At 35.4% G+C, this 25,181-nt stretch overlaps 1 protein-coding gene across 5 annotated transcripts in view; it reads right to left on the bottom strand.

Moving 5' to 3' along the window:
- Positions 1 to 25,181, bottom strand: part of LRBA (LPS responsive beige-like anchor protein) — a 748,427-nt gene that overhangs the window by 519,130 nt on the left and 204,116 nt on the right. For all 5 annotated transcript variants that reach the window (XM_069556712.1, XM_069556716.1, XM_069556715.1 and 2 more), the window contains exons 32-34: positions 16,969 to 17,047; positions 14,770 to 14,903; positions 7,211 to 7,272 (exon numbers count right to left, since the gene is read on the bottom strand). In XM_069556712.1, coding sequence (XP_069412813.1) covers positions 7,211 to 7,272; positions 14,770 to 14,903; positions 16,969 to 17,047 — 275 coding nt within the window. The remainder of the gene's footprint in view (positions 1 to 7,210; positions 7,273 to 14,769; positions 14,904 to 16,968; positions 17,048 to 25,181) is intronic.

Here is a 25,181-nt window from a genome sequence, read left to right as displayed (position 1 = left end):
TTATTCTCTGTTTCAATGCTGACATTCATCCTAAATTATATTTAACAAAAATTATCCACGTCCACTATGGCCAAAAAAAGATTCTGTGATCAAATATGCTAATATTATTCCCATACAAATTCAACACACTTTATTACATACATATTTTATGCATACACAAACACACATACATACATGTATTGACTAAAGGCCTTGAGGGGCTCCTCCAGTAAGATCCTAATTAAACTTAAACCAACATTTTCCAAGCTTATTTTTACCACTCTGCTTTTCTCTCAAAACATCCATCATCATCTAACAGTACACACTAGGGTTTGCTATACTGTAAATTTTGGATAATGAGAACTGATCAAACAATCACCTAGCAATCACAAATCCAAACAAGGAAAATTATATAGGTACAGAAAAGAGTACACGAAATGCTTTATGAAGTTTACTATCTATTGACCCTGATGAAATTATAAAAAAACATAGATGGAACCAGGAAAAAGTTTTGGGGCTGGAAGGCAAAGGAACCTGAAATGATTTACTCATGAAGAGAAATAAAAGTAGAGTTAGATTAAACAGGGATTAACAAATAGATTTGTTTATGTTCCATTCCTATTCCACTCCTTGCCCCTATGATTTGTTTCTGTCTTAAACTCCTGATAAAACTTCCATGTTGTATTACATTATTTGTCTCTCTTACTAAAGTAAGAGTTGGGACCTGATTTAGAAGCATTCGGTACATGTCTGCTAAGTAAAAAACGAAATACCACAAGCAGGCATATCCAGGATTCAGGGCAGATAAACTGACACAAAGCTCTGCATAGGAGAGGGCATTTGAAGTGAGCCTGATGGACAGTGCATCGCCTCATGATACTGCTGCATAAAAGCTCTATACCATGAGATTTCCTTACAGGTTAAAAAAAAAAAAAATGCATGCTTGGCACCCTACTCCAGTACTCTTGCCTGGCAAATCCCATGGACAGAGGAGCCTGCGGCTGCAGTCCATGGGGTCACTAAGAGTCAGACACAACTGAGCGACTTCACGTTCACTTTTCACTTTCATGCACTGGAGAAGGAAATGGCAACCCACTCCAGTGTTCTTGCCTGGAGAATCCCAGGGACGGGGGAGCCTGGTGGGCTGCCGTCTATGGGGTCACACAGAGTCGGACACGACTGAAGTGACTTAACAGCAGAATCAGCGGCAAGGAAGTTAAGACACAGTTCCAACGAGCAACTTAAACTCAAAATTCCTATTTTGTGCTTATCAAAAAAGATAATCCTCTGTTTTACTGACTCAATTATTTCTTTTTAAAAACCATACCATTAAAGCTTTTCAAAAAACCATTAATATTTTCTTAATATTAGATACTGAGTTTTAGTTTAAAAGGTTGAATTGTAACCTAAATACAGCACACTCTTGAGAAGCTAAGCACCATAATTAAAAGATGTAAATCTCCATATATATTAACTTCTACAATAAGAAAAATGCATGCACAGTAACAGAGATCAAATCAGTAGCAACTCAAGGTGAAAAGCGTAGGGATTAATTACCGAAATGAAACAGTTGTTACATGTTTGGGTAAACTCCAGGAGTTAGTGATGGACAGGGAGGCCTGGCGAGCTGCAGTGCATGGGGTCGCAAAGAGTCGGACACCACTGAGCAACTGAACTGAACTGAACATGGTTGTGTATATACCAAAATGCATTAAATTGTACACTTAAAATACTGTAAAATATTATATATACTGTGTATTAATTATGATTCAGTGAAGCTGATCTTTTTAAAAGAAGTACATCTGATTAAGGTAAAAGAAAATGAAAAAAATTGGGACTCTATAAATGAACATGACACCATAATATACAAAAGTATGAGAGTATATCGTAATGTAAAAGACAAAAAGGTCAAATCCCCAAATACAGTGATTTAGGATCAATGTTGTGGGTGAGTGTGCTCAGTTGCGCCCAATTCTTTGCAACCCTATGGACATGGTCTGTAGCCTGCCAGGCTCCCATGTCCATGGGCTTCTTCACGGGACACTGAAGTGGGCGGTGCCATTTCCTCCTCCAGAGGCTCTTCCCAACCCAAGGTCAAGCCCACGACTCCTGCAAGGGCAGGCAGATTCTTTACCACTTGAGCCACCTGGGAAGCCCATGATCACTGTCACCATCCATTTATTAATTACACAATTATATAAATATTTAGTTGAAAGTAATTATGCTGAAAGTTGGAAATACAGAAGACAAAAACGCAGTGCTGCTTTAAGAAACTTAAAAGCCTAATAGAGAAATAAAAATCCTAGGCACCTTAAAGAATGAAATTACTATAAGGTGGGTCAGTGACTGCTCTGGATGTACACCTTAAGTTTAGAGTTGTGGGTAAGAGATGAGTCAAAGAAAGCTTTCCAGAAGACACTGCAGTTTAGCTGGGGGCTAATCATTTATTCATTCCATAAATATTCACTGAGCAGCTATCATGTGACAGGACAGCTGGGTGCTAGGTGCACTTCACAGTTTACCTAGTAAACTAGAAATAGGAAACAGTTTACCTGGTACACTAGGCTCACAGGAAACCAGAGTGCAGAGAGGGAGACAGAGTAAGAAAGCAGCCAATTAGCACACGTGTACTGAGAACCCATAGCATGATGAGTGCTAAGATGACGTAAGAAGGTTTCAACTCTAGATATGATGATCTGAGAGGAGGATAATGAAGATGAGCTCAGAGTGATAAGAAGGAACCTACAATTAGACTCACTAAATTTGAAGGAGGGAAATTTTAGGGAAAGGAAAAAACCACTGCCAAGACACAGAATTATGATGGCCCATTGGGGTATCTTCAAATAGTAGAATTGATGCTTTTGAACTGTGGTGTTGGAGAAGACTCTTAAGAGTCCCCTGGACTGCAAGGAGATCCAACCAGTCCATTCTGAAGGAGATCAGCCCTGGGATTTCTTTGGAAGGATGATGCTGAAGCTGAAACTCAAGTACTTTGGGCACCTCATGCGAAGAGTTGACTCATTGGAAAAGACTCTGATGCTGGGAGGGATTGGGGGCTGTAGGAGAAAGGGACGACAGAGGATGAGATGGCTGGATGGCATCACCGACTCGATGGACGTGAGTCTGAGTGAACTCTGGGAGTTGGTGATGGACAGGGAGGCCTGGCGTGCTGTGATTCATGGGGTCGGACACGACTGAGTGACTGAACTGGACTGACCTGAAATAGTTCACATAGCTTGAGAACAGATATAAGAAGAAAGTGATAAGAAATGAGGTGCAAACAGTAAGCGCGGCCTGAGAGTGGAAGGCGTCTTTGCGCCACGGGGTGGAGCTAGTTTGCTGCTGCCCCCTGCCCTGCCCTCAGCTTGGTTGTCTGTTTAATCATCTACTTTACTCAAAACCTTCATCACCATAAAAAGGAAAAGTTCATGAAATTAAAAAAAATCAAGAACCACAACATTAATATCATATATTTAGAGGGAATAAACTCAAAAGGGAGAAGAAAACTAGAATCACAGAAAAGAAATTATAGGAGAGTGATGAAAAAGAGAAATGTGTTACTATGAAAAATCAGGAAAAATTTCAAACATAAAACAGACAGTAAAGAATCATATGAGTGGTGATGACTGGTTCTTATTATGAATATTATAATTTAAAAATCAATAATTCATATATAGGAAGAAACAAATCAAAAATGACCAAACCTTTTACTGATACCTCCATACCTAAGAAATATTTCCCAAAATACCAACAATCTACACCTTCTAATGAAAAAAATGTATTAAAGGAAAATCAGGCTAATGCTATATTTGAAATTAACTTTTACTACTAATTAATTACTCAGATAGGATGTCAGGCCAGACTACCTGGTACTTCTAGTTTATCCATATACTCTATGCATTTCTGATAAATGGGAAAAGAATAGATGACCTGGCAGAAGGCTCAGACAATAATTTGTGATTTACAGGACATGAATGCAGCTACCATAAGATTTATCTGACAGCCCTCTCCGATAGTGGACTGTTGAGTATCCGATGGAATGATTTCTAGTCTAGAAAGTCTACTACTGAGTAGCCATACACATTATTTATTTATTAGATGTTTTGGGTTGAAACCATTTTTAAATGATGCACTTCACAATGCAGAGTCATAAATTTAGCTTTAAACCCAAGAAGGGAGGTAGTGTTATTGGAATGTATGTCAGACTGAATTAGGATGAGCAACACAACACTTTTATAAAGTGGCCTTGAATGCAATGTCAATTCTTTCAAAAATGATATTAATGTCAAATGAACAGGATACAAACACTTTACACAATGCTGGAAAATATTACTTTTAAACAATTATTTAATATTTTCTTTAAATTCATAGAGATTTTTATATGGTTTATATACATAAACAATAAATATTAGGCAAAAATAAGTTACATGCTTCTGAAAAACTGAATCTGAAATACAATTAAGAACTTGTTCAATTTTTTTCTGTGCATCAGAGAGTATACAGCTTCCTGAAGAGTGTATACACACTTATTTTAAAGGAGATTTAAATTAAGCCTTGGAGCTTAAATAGTTCCTGAATGATTTTATATGAGATTGAACACAGGAATAAATCTAATTTAATAAACCATAAGTGTTTGTGTGTGTGTGTGTGTGACACACACACACAAATACACACAACTTAATGGAAAAATAATATGTTGAATAATTTAAGAAAGATTTCCATAGCTAAATAATAACAACATTTTACCTTAAAATGCTAAAACTTAAATGGGATAAAATATAAAATGGAACCTAATCAACCTCTTAATGAATGAGTGGATATTGAAAAAAAATCCTAGTTGAAGCTTTAATAAAATATACAATGATCTGTTTGGTCTGAAAGACAGCAAACCAAATGTGGTCATTTCCTCATTTCTTAAATTTAGGCTCTAAATTCTCTTTTGTAATAAAATATGGCAGATTTAAACACCTTGTTAAGAAGACTACAGAAAGAAAATAAGTTTTGAATGGTTTCAAGAAAAATAATCAGAAGATGGCTGACTGTCATGAAATTAACATCAACTAATTTGTAAAGTTTTAAATCAAATTTGCAGATGCTAAGTTCATAAGCATATCCCATTATTTATGTGATTAAAAAGGAGTTTTTGACCTGATCTTTCGATCTTTGGCACTCAATCCTCTCCATCTCTTCCTAAAAAACTGATTAAAATTTTAGTAAGAGGCTAGCTTTTCACTTCCCACCCCATCTCAGACTAAAAAAAATTATCAATCAAACTCAAGCCATCCCCACCCAATATCTGCAAAATGTCGACTTCAAATTCAATTTCATATCTCTAAAGCTTTCATGTAGAAAAAGACAGTTCACTTCTTAACAAAATAAATCACTTTTGCGATTGCCAATCTGACCTCTTTGAATTAGGAAAATTCAAAGTGAAAAATGTAATTATCACCCCAGAACAATCTGTATACATCTGGAGCTAATTCTGGCTTCATTTTTCACATCATTTTTCACACTGTGCTCCATCTTATAGAGATGCAATGGAACTTTTTAAAGAAGTTGTAAAAAAAAAAAATGTTAAGAACTTCAAATAAACCAATAATGTGTTTTATTCAAACAAAACTTTGAGATTGACTTTTGCAACTTACTCTAAGTGATCTGCATATCCCATTTGATCAGAACAGTATTAAACAGCACCATGACATAGATGACAAATAGGTGTATTAGAACATGTCATTCTTTACCTTTCCAGCTTCTAACATTCAACTGTGTGATACACTATATATTTGAAATAATTTCATGTATGAAGAATATATTCACATTTTCTAAACTAGAAAGTAAAACTTCATTATCAAACTCTACCTATGAAACAATAATATTACACTACAAACAACAAATTCATACTCCTGGGAAGATACATATAAAACTGGAAGCAAATGCTTCTTAAAGTAAGTATAATTTCATGTCAATGCAAGAATGGCATATGGTTATTTCCATTTAAGAAATAAACAACCAATTATTTCAAATCAGATTACTCAATGGGAAATTTTATCCAGTCAGCTTTTAAAGAAATGGAGTTTTTTAAAGGAGATAATTAAATTAAAAAAATGATTCTCACTAAATCTAAGAATAATAAGCCCACTACAAACATAACTACTCTTTACAAGTTCATTATAAAAATCCATTAGATGCAATCTCTAGAAGTAATTGTTCTTATTGCATTTTATTGACAATGCATAGTATTGATTTCTCACACCTTCTATGATTCTTTAATTTGTATTCATGAAATGTCCATCAGCACAGTCTAAATAAATTTGGCAATATAGGCACTAAAATGAATAAATCGATGCAAAGAAACATTAATTTTGCATTATCCTTATTCGTCAGGCAAGTAAACCAGAGGAGTTGTAAATGAAGGTCAAAGGTTTTGAAATGGGTCAGAACCCTTGACCTCTAGACCAATACTCTTCCTATTAATAAAGGCTATTTTAAAGTTTTAAGTAGGGGAATTTACTACCAGCAAGATATCATTTTTAAAAGACTACAAAGAAAACTCTCAATAAAAAACATTCATCTATTTAACTGCTAACCAGAGAGGGGGGAAAAAAAAAAATCACAGGATACATGATTTTTATGTAAGTTTTTTTTTTTCAATCATTAGAGTTTACCACATGAGGTGTAAGGTTTCTGAACACTGAAAGCAACATTGCTTTTAGGAATTTACTCACTACACCTTATTATGATGGCTGCCATATTTTTGTTGATGTTTTCCCAAATCTACTGTGTATGTCAAAAATAATTAGCAATGACAAGAATTCAAAATTATTTATCACTCATTTTATAACCTCTGCACAAAAGGGAAGTAAACCCATTATTCCCAGGGGAGTCAGAGTGGCACTCTACAAGGTATAGAAATAAATCTGTTTCTATAACCTTAATACACAAAGCAAAGAAATTTAGCCATCTCAAAATCCATTTGATCTGAGCATTTTTAAATGTGGCTTGAAAAACCTGTTTCTCACTCACCTATACAATTCCTCTCAGCACGTACCTCAAAATTATCTCTTAGCAACAAACACAAGAAGTAACCCTTTTGCAATACAAAGAAATTATTTTAAAACTGCATACTCAAAACTCTATTATAGAAAAAACTTCTAATCAACAATTTTAACTTTTTTGCAAAATAAATTCATTTGAGAATTTACTTAATTCAGCATTTATTCTTGTCACTCACCTGAGAACACAGTAGCATAACCAACTCCACAACTGAACTACTAGACTTCATGCAAACCAGACCTATATTAAAGAGAATTTGTTTTTAATTTTATAAAAAACAAATGAGGGATTATTTCTTACACAACTTTGCCCAAATCGGTTTTTAAAATAAAATTTAACATATTGCTAAGAACCAAACCTATACATATTTAATGAGTAAACAAAACATTCTGTGATTACTTTAAATTTGGCATCAAAAACACCACAATCTTTTGTAGCCGATTTCATTTCAGCTTTCAAATAGCTAAAACATTTATTACCACTTCATATACAATGACACTGCGCAATACTCATGGAAATGTGCACAACATATGCCATACTGACTAATATCATCTAAATTTTGTTTTGGAGAGAGCTGATTGTTATACATGCAGAGAAGGGAAATGGCTCCCTGACCTTTGCTTTCTCCACCACACTCTCTCCCTTCAACCCTCCAGCTATCAATCAAGTTTCCATTTTGTTTCATGGCAGCAGACATCCCAAACACTCTTATTAGTACCTTGACCTGTGACCTCACTCTAAACCTTAACAGAAATGCAGGCTATTGTCTGTTATACACTCTTGATTTTTTTTTAATAAATAAATTCACTTACATTTTCTCATTTATGTTTCAAGTTCACCAAAACTATCTCAGGAAGGAACTTTATATACTTAATATATATCTAAACAATTCTTTAGTTCTGATTAATAGTAAGATTAGTTCAAAGAACATTTTACAACCAATATCTTATAAAAGCAATGTCAATAAATAAAAGCATTAAATTACTGTATCATGCTAGTAATAATTAGAAAAATCATAATTTTTATTCTATATTTTTCTAAGCAAACATAAGCTTAAGTTCAAATTAATTTAAGTATAACAACTAAAATAATTCCCATGGCCCTTACACACACCACAAAATTACCTTATTTCTTTCTAACCAAGTTCTTATGGGCATCCTACCCCATCCTACTCCCCTTGTTTAATCTTTTCGCTCTATAGTTCCTTCCCCTTCCTTCTTTTAGTCATAATGCCTCATATCTGCTGATGGCACATGTTGGCATTCTGTAGCCTTACAAACAGCATTCAAGTTCAACAGGTTGTTCACTCCCTTCACTTTTTAGAAAAGGCAGAAACATTTTTCTCCACATCTGAGATAATGTGTAAATGTGTAACACAGAAATGATGGTAATAGTGCCAGCACATGAAAATTACCTACAGAATATCTACATGTTGCATTAAGCAAGCAAGACATTTAACTAGACTAAACTGGAGTTTCTACAGAGCTGAGATGAGCATACGCCCTCAGGCTAATGCCAAGGCCAAAACGAAGGGCACACCAATACTCTTATTACTGGTATAGTCTTTATTGGTCTGAAAACCTGTCACTTTCCAGAAAACATGAAAGGAAGTTTCATATATTTCAACTTCAAAAGCCACTACTTTCAGCAAGTAAATTTAGGTCTTTCCACAATTAGGTCATTATTCCTTATTGCTCTGTCCTAGAGGAACCAGATTTCCTACCAACTTTCCTTTCATTGCAAAGCATTTGGGCCCTGATCTAGCTCAGCCTTTGATATCCACTAAAACAGTGAACCATAATGATTAAAAGGAACCTGGGCCATCCAAAGTTAGAAAGATTTATAGGTTGTTTTGTCTCTCTACAGCGTATGGTAGGATATATACTTTCAAAAAATTACTTATTTTAGTTTTATTTCTCAATAAGATTAGAAAACCAGAGGAAGGGTAATAACATCACATATCAGTGGAGTTGAATATTCAAAGATAGTTAAGAAGTCAAACAATATTTCATAATTTGATTAGAACAACTCATGTGTTTTTTGGAGTGAGGTTTTCTAGATTCTAAAGGATGGGTAGGGGGCCAGAGCGGATGATGTGTTAAATTTTAAATGAGAAATGGCTTTAGAAGACAAAAGAGCATTTACATTTGACCTTCAATAACTTAAATGCCCAAAGGGGATCAATACCGCAAACACAAATATAAAACCATGGGAGTAAGTAAATAGGAAATCATCTCAATAAGGGACTTGGTTTCAGATTGCAAAACTTAATCATATCTCTTTTTGATCTGAATTTTTACCTTTCCGTGACACTGGCTGCACGGATGAAAAAGCAAGAAATGACTTATAAACCAGCAAATCTGTCTTCAGATCTACATTCAGACTCTAAGAATTATCTAAAGGGAAGCCTTCAAACAGCCCTTAGGTGAAGTTGTAAGTTGCTGCAGAAGTATCAATTTTCACTTTATACAGGCAAATTCTACTATTGCCCCAATTAGCAGAAGGTGAACAAGGTACTTTAGGTTCAGAGATCTGACCAGACTCATAATCTGACCCCAGGGTTCGGTGTGCCTGGTTTTATTTTGATTTTTCACTGATATGGAATCATAGCCTCTTCAAAAGAAGACAAATTAAGAATACCAAAGCCAAGAGTTTTATACTCTTTGGGTGTTTCATGACCAATGACCACTGCAGTTTCTGCACCTCTATTACCACTGTTTTCCTTACTACCAAACTCAGAAACATTAAATCAATTACCAGATTTAAGCTTTCAGTATCTGAACCCACTGAGATATCTAAACTCTCATGTATACCATGAAAACTAGGTATGACCATTTGCCGTCTGGAACAATAGAACCCAGTTTTTTCCTTTATTTAAGTCACTTTAATCTACAAAAATATAAAGGAATAGCATAAACATTACTAGAAGTTTTAATAATAATTTAAGCATAAAATAAGTTCTTCCCCGTTTTCCAGGTTTTGAAAGTACTTGCCTATAATTTGGATACAATTAACTGTTCCCCATGAATCTGTAAATATGATATTCATCTTATAAATATTAATTCCAAATTTCAAATAAACTTCTAATAGATGAAATTTTATTAATAATTCTGGCCCTTTTTTCCCCTGCATTTAAGTAGTATGTTTTATCTTTTGTTTGCTCTGGCCCTCCTTTTTGAACTAACATTGTCTAATGTAATAGTCTAGGAAAGTTGACACTCCAGTACTCTTTTGCCTGGAAAATCCCATGGATGGAGGAGGCTGGTGGGCTGCAGTCCATGGGATCGCTGAGGGTTGGACACGACCGAAGTGACTTAGCAGCAGCAGCAGCAGGAAGGTTGACAACCCACTCCAGTACTCTTTTGCCTGGAAAATCCCATGGACAAAGGAGCCTAGTGGGCTGCAGTCCATGGGGTTGCTGAGGGTCGGACACAACTGAAGCGACTTAGCAGCAGCAGCAGCAGGAAGGTGGAATTTTGCAAGGTCACTTTCTCTCCTCTTGAATTCCAAAATATTATCATCTTTAGATTATGAACGACATTTAGAATGATCAATCAATTGAATTTTTTCACTTCTACGTGAATGCTTCCTTCTGATCGTCCTTGTGTATAAACCTGCTTCAGTAGCTATTCACTTAGAAATTGCACCAAGCAAGCTGCAGTGCACAGTCAGCAACAGTGCATGAACACTGTCACAGGCCTTTTTACCAAAATGAGATAATCCAGGTTTTTGTCACAAAACATCGTATGAATTTTGTAGAATTAAACTGTTCCTATTGAATGACACGATGCTGAGAAATCAATTTCCTTTTTGTCCACAGAAATATACTGTGCACTAATGAAGTCTTGAGTTTGATAAAAATTATGAATACTGCTCCCTATCTCTTCAAATTTAGCCACAGATGGTCCAGTACTTATAAAACGTCTTCTCCTATCAATTTTTTTTCACCCCACCATTATGGACAGAAAATAGAAAATTCTGACTTAACCAACTATATTCAGTAAAAGCTAAAAATAAGACACAAAGCTGGTATTCACAGATTTCTTTTATACCAATATGTCTCAATAATTTTTGAAGAGCGTAAAGAGCATTTCATACCATTTTTTCTTAATTGTGACCCCATGAAATTTTAATCCTAAAAATAAACTACACAGATGTACTGTGAAAGTGAAAGTCACTCAGTCATGTCCAACTCTTTGCAACCCCATGGACAATAGTCCAGGGAACTCTCCAGGCCAGAATACTGGAGTGGATAGCTTTTCCCTACTCCAGGGGATGTTCCCAACCAGGGATCGAACCCAGGTATCCCACAATGCAGGTGGCCTCTTTACCAGCTAAGCTACAGGGGAAGCCCCAGATGTACTGTGGTCTATTGGAAAGTCAAAAACAACTGTAATACTTAAGATATTTTTGCCCTCCCCAAATACCAGCTTTTAATCCAATTGAGAAAACAAGTTTATATCTTCTTAAAACACAATGCAATACTTTGGCAACATAATAAGAAACCAGAGTGATCCAAGATTTGGTTTCCTAGTTCACCCTGATGCTGGAAGCAGTTCTAATATTCTTGCTTTTTTTTATTGTTTTAGTCCTTAGCATAATTAGAAATAACTGATGAGTAATGATAATTAGCAAAATGTTTTTAACATATAGGAAAATTAAGATCACAAAAAGCTCACAATGAACCTTAGATTTATAAAAAGTGCCGAATGAAATCACTTAAGGTAACTGTCAGAACAAACTTTATTTACAAGTAATCATCTTTTTGTTTTCGGAAGACTTCTTTAAAAACAATAAAAGCAATAAAACATCAGTTCTTACAAAGGGTTATAACTACCTGAAAAGGAGGGTTAATACTACTAAAATTGAGCCAATCAGAAAATATGTCTCTAGGCATGATATAACATGAATTATCACATCTAATTAGACTTCAAGCCATCAGAAAACACACAGACTAGAGAAACTGTTAAATGATGTCACCAAGAATAGCCATAGAGTCCCAAAATGTGTTAACATTCTACAGAACCACCAACCCTATTTCTTCAACAAGTCAATCACATGAAAACCAAGGAATACTGGGAAACTATTTGACATTAGCATGGATTTAACAGACACATCAAATGAAAAAAATGATTTTTCTTGATCTTAACTGGAAGAAAATCAACTATATAAAAATCTCTCTTTAAATAAAGATGAACACGGGCTGAGTATTAAAGGATATTATAGAATTATTATTAATATTATTAGGTGTAAGAGAAGCAATTATGATTATGTGAGAAAGTATCTTTTTTACATGAATTATAACTATTTAGAGGTGAAACTACATGATGTCTGTGGTTGTTTTAAAGATGAAAGGAAAACAAAATGAGATGGATATAACAGTTATGGCAAAACAAAGATGGTCTGGGTAGTCAGCAATAGTAACTTCATAAATACTGCAACTCATACTTTGTAAATATTTTAAATGTTCATTAAAATTATTTATAAAAATAATTTTAAAATTTTTAAGTAATAAGGTTTCAAGTACCTGGTCACACAGCTAGTGACCAACAGGGACTGAAGGTGCCCGCCTTTTTTTTTTTTATGGCCGCACCACGCAGCATGTGGGATCTTACTTCTTCAACCCGGGATCAAACTCTGCAGTGGAAGCATGGAGTCTTAACTGCTGGACCACCAGAGATATCCCTTCTACTGACATTTTTTAGTTCAAAACTTTTTCAACAGAACCATGCTGCAACAATCTCCCCCTCAAAACTTTTCTGTTTTACAGTGCATAAAACTACCACCCAAAGGATTCCTCACAATTCAAAATATATTTGCTATATAAAACTCTTAGATTTATTTGTTATTTTTATGAACACAATCCAGTAAGCAGGCAATGATCAAGTTATTTTTTATACATGATCAAAAGCATATCATCTTCCTTTTTATCATATTATCAGAATTTATCAATAGCAAGTTGATTCTAAATTAAATTTTGCTTAAGGATCTAGAATTGTCAAATTTAATACTTTTGAGTATCTAAGAAGATCCTATTGTGCTGGGTCTATTATAAATTCAAACATCAACTAAATAGCAAAAATCTATTGCTATACTTAAAGGTTATAATTAATACATTCATTCTAGCATTATAAAATGAAATGTAATTAACAAGTTGTCATATCACTTTAATAGAATAAATGTTTGATATATGAAGCATAAATTAGGGTGAATTCCTTCAATATATCAATTCACTTCCTTTCAAATTTTATTACTTCATTAGGTCAAACAGTCCTTGGCTAAATAATTATATCCTTCAGCAGACAGAGTAAATTTCTACCCCAAATTTGGTTCAATGTTTCTAAACCCTGAACTTTTTTCCCACATAAATTCAATGCTACTCCTTGACTATATAGAAATGATATCAATCATCACCAACCCAATATATATTTACAGCAGGGATGATGATGAAATTATTACATCAGCTAATGACTATTTCTTATGTTTTAAGAGCCAAATAAAGTGCTGATATCCCATAGTTAACACTCAGATAAGGATATCTTGAACTATTAACCTATCTATAACTTTCATTATCATTATATCCTTATTACTATAAAAAGAGGGTTTTTCTTCACAAGTTTTAAGAAATTGCATAGATAACCTAGTGACTGACTGCACAACAAAAAGTCATGATAACTAAAGCTAAGTTTAAAGATACTGGAGTATGGATAATTGTGCTTTCCCATGATTTTTCAGCTTTACAAGAATATATGTCTTATCCGTAAAACATCAAACCTGTATACAGACAAGCCAGATTTAGTGAACATACACTACAAACACTTTTGAATGAAAGGATCAATTTGACATTGTCAGTGATGAAGGTCCTCTAGCTTGTCCTTTACAAAATGTTAGTTACGGGAATGAAGACTGGTGTTTTGAAGTCAGTCTGTTAAGCTCAAATAATAAATCTAATTGTTTGCAAAGTTGATCTCTATTGAACTGGTTTCTACTGTCTGAGAAATTCAGGATAAGACAACTTTCACTTGGTTGAGTTAACTTCTTGAATATTAGACAACACTTAATCTGACAAGCGCTTCATGCTTTAAAAAAGAGAAAAGAAAAGCCCCACTACCTCTCCATCCATTCCAAAAATGGATGGTTTCCAATCTGCACAGCAATTTACTTCTCCACACTATCTAGACAGCATCTCAAAGTACCCTATCTAGAAAAGATCAAGTAATCTAGGTGTGATACAAGCAAGATAGGGAAAATACCATTGCTTTTTCTCCTTATTCGTAGAACAGAACTCCACTAGTAAAGACTAATAATGCATTCCTCAATTTCACAACATGTGGCAATACACTGTTGTTTATATAAATCTCAAATTCAGGTAAAATCTCAGGTAAATACATCACTTGTTGCTGTTAACGTTAGTCTCTCGAATTCTCAATTTTCATGGTTAATTTTAATATATTAAACATTTCTTACTTTTTGCATTCAATAAGTTTTCTTTTGTTGTTCCCCAAAACACACAGTAAGAAACCTGCTGGATACAAATCTCATTCAAATCAGTGATTAAAAAAACCTTGAACAGATTAGAATATCAGCCATGCCATATTATTTTAAAGATACGTACAGACTCCATGAGAAGCCTTGTCAAAGGCCAAAAACAATAAAACCTCATGCCTCTTTTATTATTCATTTCAGTTTTAAGCCCTGAAATTTAAATGAATACGTGAAGAAAGAAAAATGACTTACTTGTTCCTTCTATAAGCAGTTCCTGTCCATGGCTACCCAAAAGTGTCCGAGAAAGGAAAGGTGCAAAATCTACAAATATCTCTCGCAGAAGAGGAGCTGCCTTTTCCAAAGCATGTTCGAGCCTCTCTGTAATGCTAATGGAAAGATACTATTAATTATTGTTGATCAATTTTTTTATTTTTAAAGTGAGTTTCCATAAAAATGTAAAATTACATGAAAAACTGAAAATCATCTAATGACTCATTATTGCTATATACATCATTCCTTCTGCCTGGAATATCCACTTTTATCCTATTGTACATTGCCACCCCTAGTCCTCACAAACAACCTGGCTAACAAACATTCCAAACATCAGCTCTTATTAGAAGTCTTAACTGGCTAGTACAGAGCACTTGATTTTGGCCCCATGACAACCAAAAACACTTTTTTATCAAAATTTAACAACCTTCCATCAGATTTTCTATTGACCATGCATATATATATGCATTCCTGTGTGTGCATTTATATATATATGCACACACATGTGTTTATACATAAATAAATAGTTGCCAATGTGAGGCAAATTTAAGTTTTGCTTTTTGGAACTTTATGGAAAATTTTTTATCAAATCTTTTATCAAATTTTATCAGTCTTTTATCTAATTTTCTATTGACTATGACTATGCATATCTATAGACAGATACATACATATCCCCACACATACACATACATACATAGTTGCCAACGTGAGCCAAATTCAAGTTTGGCTTTTTGGAACTCTCTAGGAATTTCTTTTCAACATTTTCAGTCTGCAGTTGGTTGGATCCATATCCAACTATATACATATATACATATTTAATGAGTTAAATGACCAATATTGACAGCATATTAAAAAGGAGAGACATTACTTTCTCAACAAAGTTCCATCTAATCAAGGCTATGGTTTTTCTAGTAGTCATGTATGGATGTGAGAGTTGGACTATAAAGAAAGCTGAACGCCGAAGAACTGATGCTTTTGAACTGTGGTGTTGGAGAAGACTCTTGAGAGTCCCTTGGACTGCAAGGAGATTCAACTATTCCATCCTAGAGAGGTCAGTCCTGAGTGTTCACTGGAAGGACTGATGTTGAAGCTGAAACTCCAGTACTTTGGCCACCTGATGCGAAGAGCTAACTCATTTGAAAAGGCCCTGATGCTGGGAAAGATTGAGGGCAGGAGGAGAAGGGGACAACAGAGGATGAGATGGCTGGATGGCATCACCGACTCAATGGACATGAGTTTGGGTGAACTCTGGGAGTTGGTGATGGACAGGGAAGCCTGGCATGCTGCGGCTCATGGGGTCGCAAAGAGTCAGACACGACTGAGCGACTGAACTGAATGAGTTTTAAAAAAAAAATGCCCTGCATTTCAGGAATTTCACTTTTTAACTTATGAACCAAACATGTATACAAATAGTCACTACTTATTTACTGTTCCTACAAAGAGTACTTCCTATTTATACTGGTAACAAGAGATACTACTGAAATTATCAACAGGTAAGCTGCTGCAAACTTCTGTGGTCAACAACCACCTCTTCCCAGGTGTTCCACATAATACTATTCCTCTCTGTTGATTTCATGGAGCCTCTCATCCCTGGATGATATCACAACTATGAGCCTACACTTGTAGCACCCAAGTGTCTTTATTTGTAAAATGCTCTGCATTTTCCAATTGTGGTAAGGCATACATCAAGGACTCTAGCCACAAAGGCTCTAGTGGTGAAATATATTCACAGCCTTCTAAATTAGAACTTGAAACACATATTCCTAACTAGACAAGATAACAGACAGTAAAAATCTACCTATAATTCAATATCAACATAAACTTATTTCAGCATTTCTAGGGAAGAACAATGAGTTCCAAATGTTCAATCTACAATCATATGAAACGTAAGCCATTAGTTACTAACTACCTGTGAAACTAAATATTTGTTATCCATTTAGCATTTATTAACTACCTGTGAAATTAAATATTTGTTATCCATTTAGCATTTATTGATCCCAAATAGCTAATTCTCAGGAATCTTTTACACCTCATCTTCTTTCAGGAAGAACTTCTAAAATATTCCCAAGCCGCTAAATGTCACTTAAAAAAAAAAAGTAAATTAAAAAAAATTATAGCTAGATATTTTAAGAGTTATCAAAAGGAATATATCACAAATATCTAAATTAATAGCTTGAATACCTCATATTTGAAACTTGGTCTTGTGGAACTGAACCAACTGTTGGAACTGCAGGTAATTTTGCATTAGATGATCTACCACCTATAAGAGAAAATAACCATTTATGGGATGAACAAGAGTTCAAACAAAAAAGGTATCTTGATACCAAATCACAAAACAAAACATACGATACTGCATTTTTCCAGGTGCATTTTGCCAGATAGCACAGTTCGTAAAGGAGCTGCCTGCCAATGCAGGAGACACAAGAGATGCGGGTTCAGTCCCTGCATCAGGAAGATGCCCTGGAGCAGGAAATGGGAACCCACTCCAGCATTCTTGCCTGGAAAGTCACATGGTCAAACGAGTCGGAGGGCTACCGTCCATGGAGTCGCAAAGAGTCCAACATGACTAGGCATGCACACACCCATACATTTTTAATGCCTATTATAATCTGATGGGACTTCCCTCGTGGCTCATTGGTAAAGAATCTGCCTGCAATGCAGGAGATGTGGGTTTGACCCCTGGGTAGGGAAGATCCCTTGTTGAAGGACACAGCAACACTCTCCAGTATTCTTGCCTGGGAAATCCCATGGACAGAGGATCCTGGCAGGCTACAATCCATGGTGTTATAAGAGAACTAGACATGACTTACAGACTAAACAACAACATAATTGGATAACATTAAAATCTACCAATTAACAAGGTTTTTCTTGAATCATTTAATATATAATTCTCACATAAAGGAGTCTTTGCAACCATCAGCTGAAGAAGTAATAGAAAATTCTGAATCACTCAATTGGGATCATGATTCATTCCGTTCAACATCAAATAGCAAAGGACATACACAAGCAGAAACTTCTTAAAACTGAAGCAAAAAGGAGAAACCACTAATTCCAAATTTAGCTTAAATAGGTATGCCTCATTACCATGACAACTGTCTCTATGCAGTCACTAAATAACTTCTGCTCGATACTTTAAACGCTTCTGAGTCGAGTTCAGCAAACATTACGCAATAATCAACTGAGAAGTCTTTCTTAAGTGATACAAGCAGAACATACACTCCCTCCTGGGTGTCCTCACTGTAATTAGGACATAACCTGATGTTGTATTTGTCATACTATATTTCAACTGATTTTTTAAATGTCCTTCTCCCGCATACACTAATATTTTTGAAAGCAGAGATCACATCTTTTTCATCCATCTCTCTCAAATACCTAGATAAAGTAACAAAATAGAAGGTTCTCAGTTTATAATTGCAAAAATCATTCCCTTAATCAAACCATCTCCCAGATTTTAGTAGGTCATTCTTTCCATGTGGTATATAATTCCCTCTCCATTTCCTATAATTTTATGTCCCTATCTTTGTTCAAACTACTATATAAAATTAATTCCCATGGTCTAATTTTGCTCTCCAATGAACACTCCCAGATATCCTTATTTTTGTTTATCTGTATTGCTCAGTGGCCAACTCACCCTCTTAGAGTACAAACTGTTCACAGTATCCTGCCCTATACAGAGCTAACTTCTTTATGTTTTCCAAAAATAACTGTGCTTATAAATCTTACTTGGAAAGAGAAAAATAAATACCAGGAAATTAACTCTGACAGAGTCAAAGAATGAACAACACAGAATACAGGAAGTTTTGAAAAAGTCCAGAAGACTAATTTGGATGGTAATTTACTGAGGCTTGAAGAGTTCTAAAAAGTTCACAAAAGTAGGGGAAAAATAAAGTTCCCATTTAAGAATCAGAATATATGAGATAGAAAAGCATTTAATTTAAGCTAGGAGGAAGACCTGAAGAAACAGAAGGCTCATTTTCTAAGACTGACAATAGGGTGAAAGAAGAAAAGAGGACAAACACGGTGTTAAATGCCTCTCGCCAACACAAGGGTCACAAGAGTCACTGGCACTCAGCTGGGAGGGTATCCTAACAACATGGAGGGGATGCATGCAGGAGACGCACTGGCATTCCAGGAAGTGAAACTTCCATTTCTAAAAACAAGGTCTTCAAAGGACGCCAAGTTAGTATTAGAGCAGACTGAAATCCCACCGCAATTCTATACAGGGACAGCCCAAGAAAGGCAACAGACATATCGAAGCAAAGGAAACAAAGATGCAGAGCTTACACACAAGGAGGGAAGGGAGGCTTGAAGAATTCTGGAATCTATCAGAATCCACTATCAGAGGTCTGCTGCTTTTGATCCATTCTTAGAACCTCAGGTGTGGGCACACTAGAAACACCTAAAGCAGACAAAGTGGTGTGGACAGAAAGACAGATAAGAGGGAAACAGAAGAAGACATTTCCATCCAGCATGTAGAAAGAAAGATGGTAGAAATAGGGGAGAAGGTAGAAAAGCAGCCTCTTTGGCATCTGGGAGCTGGCTGTAATGTCAACTAGGCCCTGGGGTGGTTAAGGGCTGGCTTTAGAACCTACAACTAGGTCATGGTCTTCTTTTGCTGACTATGAACCATTTCATAAAACAGCAACATCAAACAATGCCATGTCATAACTATGATGTGCCAACATAAAATACGACTCTGTAATCATGTCCCAAAAGACAAAAACATGAACTCCATAACATAACAAAGATGGTCAAACATCCCAAACTCTAATATGAAAGACTGCTATTTCTTTACCAATTAGAGCTTTAGGCTCCATCAAGTCTTCCATGAGTCTAGATAAGACTTAATTAGGATACCTAAAATCAAAATTACCCATGCTTCCTGACAGTTCCAAATTCAGAAGAAAGGCCCACTTCCATAACCCTGAACTCAAATTATCAATTTTTTTCCAATTATTTTATTTACCCAATGCATGGATACATCCTGATTTTTACATTCAGAAATGTTCTGTACAAGCCCTCCTAGTCCCAGTCCTTTTCCAAAGGCAGCCACTAGCGGCAGTTTGGAAACATATCCTTCCAGACTATATTCTCTACACTTACATACAAACTCAAATCCTTTAATAAATCGTTTTCCCGGAGACGTCACAAGTTTCCTCATTGTCTACATTCTCCCTCACTGAATTAATTTATTCAAACAAAGGTTTATTGCTAGGATCTTCATTGGAGGACACTGATACAGACTTTAGAGAAAGTCATCAGAGAAAAAGACAGGAATCATGGGCTTATTTTAAAAGAAACAGAATTTAAGAAATCTCTAAGTAAGAATTATTTTCCATAACAATCTATTTCATCTTGATAAGATGCACATTCTCCCACATGATAACATCTCTTAAATCAATGAATTTTACTAAGGTATCTTAACAAGTAGTTAACTAGAAGTTGAGACCTAATTGTGAGAAAACTGGATAAAATCAGGAAAGCAACAGAACCGAGTCTGCAATTTGGTAAACGGCTAAAGGAGGAGGAATGCAGTAACTCTCTGAATTCACTGTTTTGACAATCTACAACCTCAAGATTATAGCAACTAGAGGAGAAACACTTGTAAAATATCATCTGAGGACACGTATACCTTGGAGATATTCTGGATTCAATTCCATACCACGGCAATAAAGTAAATATCACAACAATGCAAGTCACACAAATTTTTTGGTTTCCCAGTGCATAAAAATCCATTTGACATCACAGAGTTACAACATACTTTCAATCTGTTAAAAAAAATGTTAATTTTCAGAAATATTTTTAAACCACACTATATCTGAAAACCACAATAAAGTGAAGCACAATAACTGCATTCTTTTACAAATTGTGCTTTTTACAAATTGAAGATCTGTGGCAACTCTGCATCAAGCAAGTGTATGGACACCATTTTTCCAATGATATTTGCTCACATCACATCTAAAAATCCACATTTTGGTAATTCTCATATTTCAAACTTTTTCTTTTTATTATTATATTTATTATGGTGATCTGTGATCAGTGATCTTTGATGTTATTATTGCAAAACTATTATGACTGAAGGCTTCATATGGTTAGCATTTTTAATAATGTTATCTTTAAATTTTACTTTATTTTTATTTATAATATTGTATTGGTTTTGCCATACATCAACATGAATCTGCCACGGGTGTACCTGTGTTCCCAATCCTGAACTCCCCTCCCCCTTCCCTCCCCATACCATCTCTCTGGGTCATCCCAGTGCACCAGTCCCAAGCATCCTGTATCCTGCATCAAACTTGGACTGGTGATTCGTTTCTTATATGATATTATACATGTTTCAATGCCATTCTCCCAAATCCTCCCACCCTCTCCCTCTCCCACAGAGTCCAAAAGACTATTCTATACATCTGTGTCTCTTTTGCTGTCTCGCATACAGGGTTATCCTTACCATCTCTCTAAATTCCATATATATGCGTTAGTATACTGTATTGGTGTTTTTCTTTCTGGCTTACTCCACTCTGTATAATCAGCTCCAGTTTCATCCACCTCATTAGAACTGATTCAAACGTATTCTTTTTAATGGCTGAGTAATACTCCATTGTGTATATGTACCACAACTTTCTTATCCATTCATCTGCTGATGGAATTAAGGTACACACATGGTATTTTTAGACATAATGCTATAGGATACTGTAAATAACTTTTATATGCACTGGGAAACAAAAAATTCATGTGACTCACTTTGTGATAGCCACTTTACTGCAGTGGTCTCCAAGGTATGCCTGTATATAAAACACATACTCTCATTAACATACACATCGATAGAGTGCAGTCCCTAGCCTGACCACTGAGAGGACCTGAGAGCATCTAACACCTAACTGCATGCACCCTGGCTTCTAAGTACTACACCCCACTATACAGACAAACCAGGAACAGCTGATTTAGTATCTGTGGAAGAAAAGCACACAATGAACTTGAAACATCTACTTTTGCATTTCAGAAGGCAAGGAAATGTCCAAGGAATGACAGGATATGTCACAGTGGCAAAGGGGCCAGCTTAAAGGGACTAGCACCTACCAAGATGGAGACAATCTGAGCATGAGAATAACAGTAATTGATTGTAACACATCCAATAAAACAGGAAGCCATGAAGCCACACTGATAAAACTGATTGTTGATAAAATTAACAATCTGGAAAACAGGGCATTTAAAGAACTTCAAAGTATATCTTGACAAAAGATATATTAGACAAAGACATTATATAAGACAAAAGACTTATTAATTACAACTCTATAATATAGGAACTTGGCAGCTATACTTTAATCAAGTGGTGAAAGTGGTCACTGTCAAGCATTTTAACAAATCAAAAATTGTGCACCATATGATTAGATTCTTTCCTTCTCTGTCCCAGAACAGTCCTAGCAGAGAAATATAATGATTTTAATCAAGAGGAAATATCAGATCAACTCAAATTCAGGGACACTCATTTGGTTGTTCCCAATATTTTACAATAAACAATGTTTTGTATATGCTTATATAAATCTATATGCACTCCTTTATATCCTTGAAGTAACTTCCTAAAGTCAATAAGCCCAAAGTTTAATTGTTGATACACACTGGCTTCCCTGGTAGTTCAGCTGGTAAAGAATCCACCTATGAAGCAGAAGACCCCCATTTGATCCCTGGGTCAGGAAGATCCCCTGGAGAAAGGGACAGGCTACCTTCTCCAGTATTCTTGCCTGAAGAATTCCATGGACAGAGGAGCCTTGAAGGCTACAGTCCCAGAGGTCGCAAAGAGTTGGACACAACTGAGTGACTTTCACTTTCACACACTGTCAAACTGCCCTAAAGAAAAAAAAGTAATTTCCACTTCTTTGATTATTAATAAAATTGAATATATTTTTCCCAATTGACAGGAAACAAAACAAGAAACATAATTGACTATTCTGATCTTTTGAGTATTTTCATTGGAATCTTGTTCTTTATGACTCCACTCATCAGCCACCCACAACCAAAGCATTTTCAAATTGAATCCTAGCTCTATCAATATAAGCTCAGTTTGTTTGATAACAACTACCCTTAAGAGGTTATAGACTAAATGTTTAGGGAAAACAGAAAGGAGTCTGTCACTTATTGTGTGACCTTGGGCAAAGTTACTTAAGCTCTCTGCGCTTCACTTACTTCATCTAAAAAATTAACACGGATACTCACGTCACAGAATTATTTCAAGGATTAAAGTACTTAGAACCATGGCAAAACCAATACAGCATTGTAAAGCAAAATAAAGTAAAACTAAAAATTAAAATAATAATAATAAATAAAGTACTTACAACCTATACCACAGTAAACATACAATGTGTGACAGTTTCCCTTCCTACTCTTCTATTCTAGGACCACCTTTAAAACATTGAAAGGAAGTTATCATGTTTCCCTTTAGTCTGTACTTGAGGCTGAAAAGACACCCAAATTGTTCAATGATTATTCATGTGACACTGAAGTGAAGTGAAGCCGCTCAGTCGTGTCTGACTCTGTGCGACCCCATGGACTGTGTAGCCTACCAGGCTCCTCCATCCATGGGATTTTCCAGGCAAGAATACTGGAGTGGGTTGCCATTCAGTTCAGTTCAGTTCAGTTCAGTCGTGCAGGTAAATAAATGAGATGAAGCTTATAACATGAAGTACCTTTACAAATTTCCCCATACAAACTTAAGATGAAAGGTAAATTCTTTTGAAAAATCTAGAACCCAATCCCAGATTTCACTGCTATAAAAAGTGGATTGCCAACAGTTTCATTTATCAGATCAGTATAAAAAACAAAGAGCCATAAACATTTGGTAAATCTAGCCACTGTCCTCCATAGCCTGTCACTGCCTCATACCATTCCCAAGATTTCCTGGATTACTTCAATTTATCCAGGCACTTTGATTCAGCTTGCTCACTCAACTAAGGCAAAGTTAATTCTGGGTATAGATAAACAAAGCCAGGCTCTAATCAGGGGTTTTGTAGATTTAACTAATTAAGAAACAGTAAAGATCTGGGATAACTTGGCCTTCTGAGAAACATGATTGGTCTTTAGGGAGAATGTGATCAATAATCAGCAGTTCTGATTACAGGTCTCAGCCAAACAGAAGCATTGGGAGATGTGGACGGTTTTATTGGAGAGCGGGTACTTCAGCAATCTTCCCAGTTACCCTCTGGATAGTTACCCAGCGTCGCTCTCAGAGTGAGCATACTCCTACAAGATGAACTTATCCAGAGTGAATCTTTCTTCACCACAACACATTTTCTTCCTCTTCCATTGATAATTAGAGTTGATTTTCCTTTTTATTAAGATTCTAGTTTCTTGCTGACCTTCTTGCCATACTCCCCACCCTGCTCAAGGGAGAGCTAACTATCACTACATAAAAAACTAACAAATTGAATAGAATCTGTCTTAATGCATAGGATTGATTTTAAAATGAAGTACACATTTTTTTCATACTAAGTTTTTAAAGTACATATATCAATTCCCATATTTTCACTGCCAAATGATTTCCAGTCTTGCATTTTGAAAATAAAATTTCAAAGTGGAAGTCAAGATAAAGTGAAATTGAAAATATTTATTTCTGTCAGGACCAATCCTTCTATTCTCACAGAACATTCATTAAGTACTTCGAAGACCAAACACTATTATTACACTCAGTTAATGATACCTGCGATTTTCTAGATTCCTGACAGCAATATGATCATTCAATCATGGTTGGCCACTGATTTCTGCTACCAGTGATTAATGAAATATTTCTGAGCTGTTTTAGCAATAGTTTTTAAAGACCATCTTTATTTAGAGTATGTTGGACATTTTCTCTAAAAGGACTAATTGGCATCTTTTCTTGAGCTTTTCTGAAGCTGACAAAAAGGAACAAACAAGGTTCAATCTAGTTAAAAAGAGAGATAGACGTAAAAAGTCTCAAGAAATGTATGAAGCTTCACAAAGTAGTTTAAAACATTAGCTTTAACTGTCCAAACTGAATCTGATTTTAATAAGCTGAAATATATATCAAAATTTGCAAAAGATGAGGAGCATTGAGGGATCAAAAAAAAAAAAGTAACAAAAATAATTCCTTGATACTACCCTAGAAATAATGTCAATTTTCAAACCAACATTTTTTTATTGTGATCTATAGCAGAAAGGAGCCTGGCGGGCTACAGTCCATGGGGTCTCAAAGAGTCGGACACGACTGAGTGACTTCACACATAGCAGAAAGGGATTTTCTTTAACTAAACTTTTTAAATCACAAGAAGACATATTATGGAGAAAGATAAATGAATCAATCAGCAACAGTTTTAAGGAAAAAAAACACAAAATTCACACCAGGTGTCCTTCATTCCTACTAGACAGAAAAATGTAACTTCCAA

The sequence above is a fragment of the Ovis canadensis genome, chromosome 17 (genome assembly GCF_042477335.2).
Source record: "Ovis canadensis isolate MfBH-ARS-UI-01 breed Bighorn chromosome 17, ARS-UI_OviCan_v2, whole genome shotgun sequence".
In the NCBI taxonomy this organism is placed as follows: domain Eukaryota; kingdom Metazoa; phylum Chordata; class Mammalia; order Artiodactyla; family Bovidae; genus Ovis; species Ovis canadensis.
Note: the sequence above shows the minus strand (reverse complement) of the source record. Positions and strands in the feature narration are given on the sequence as shown.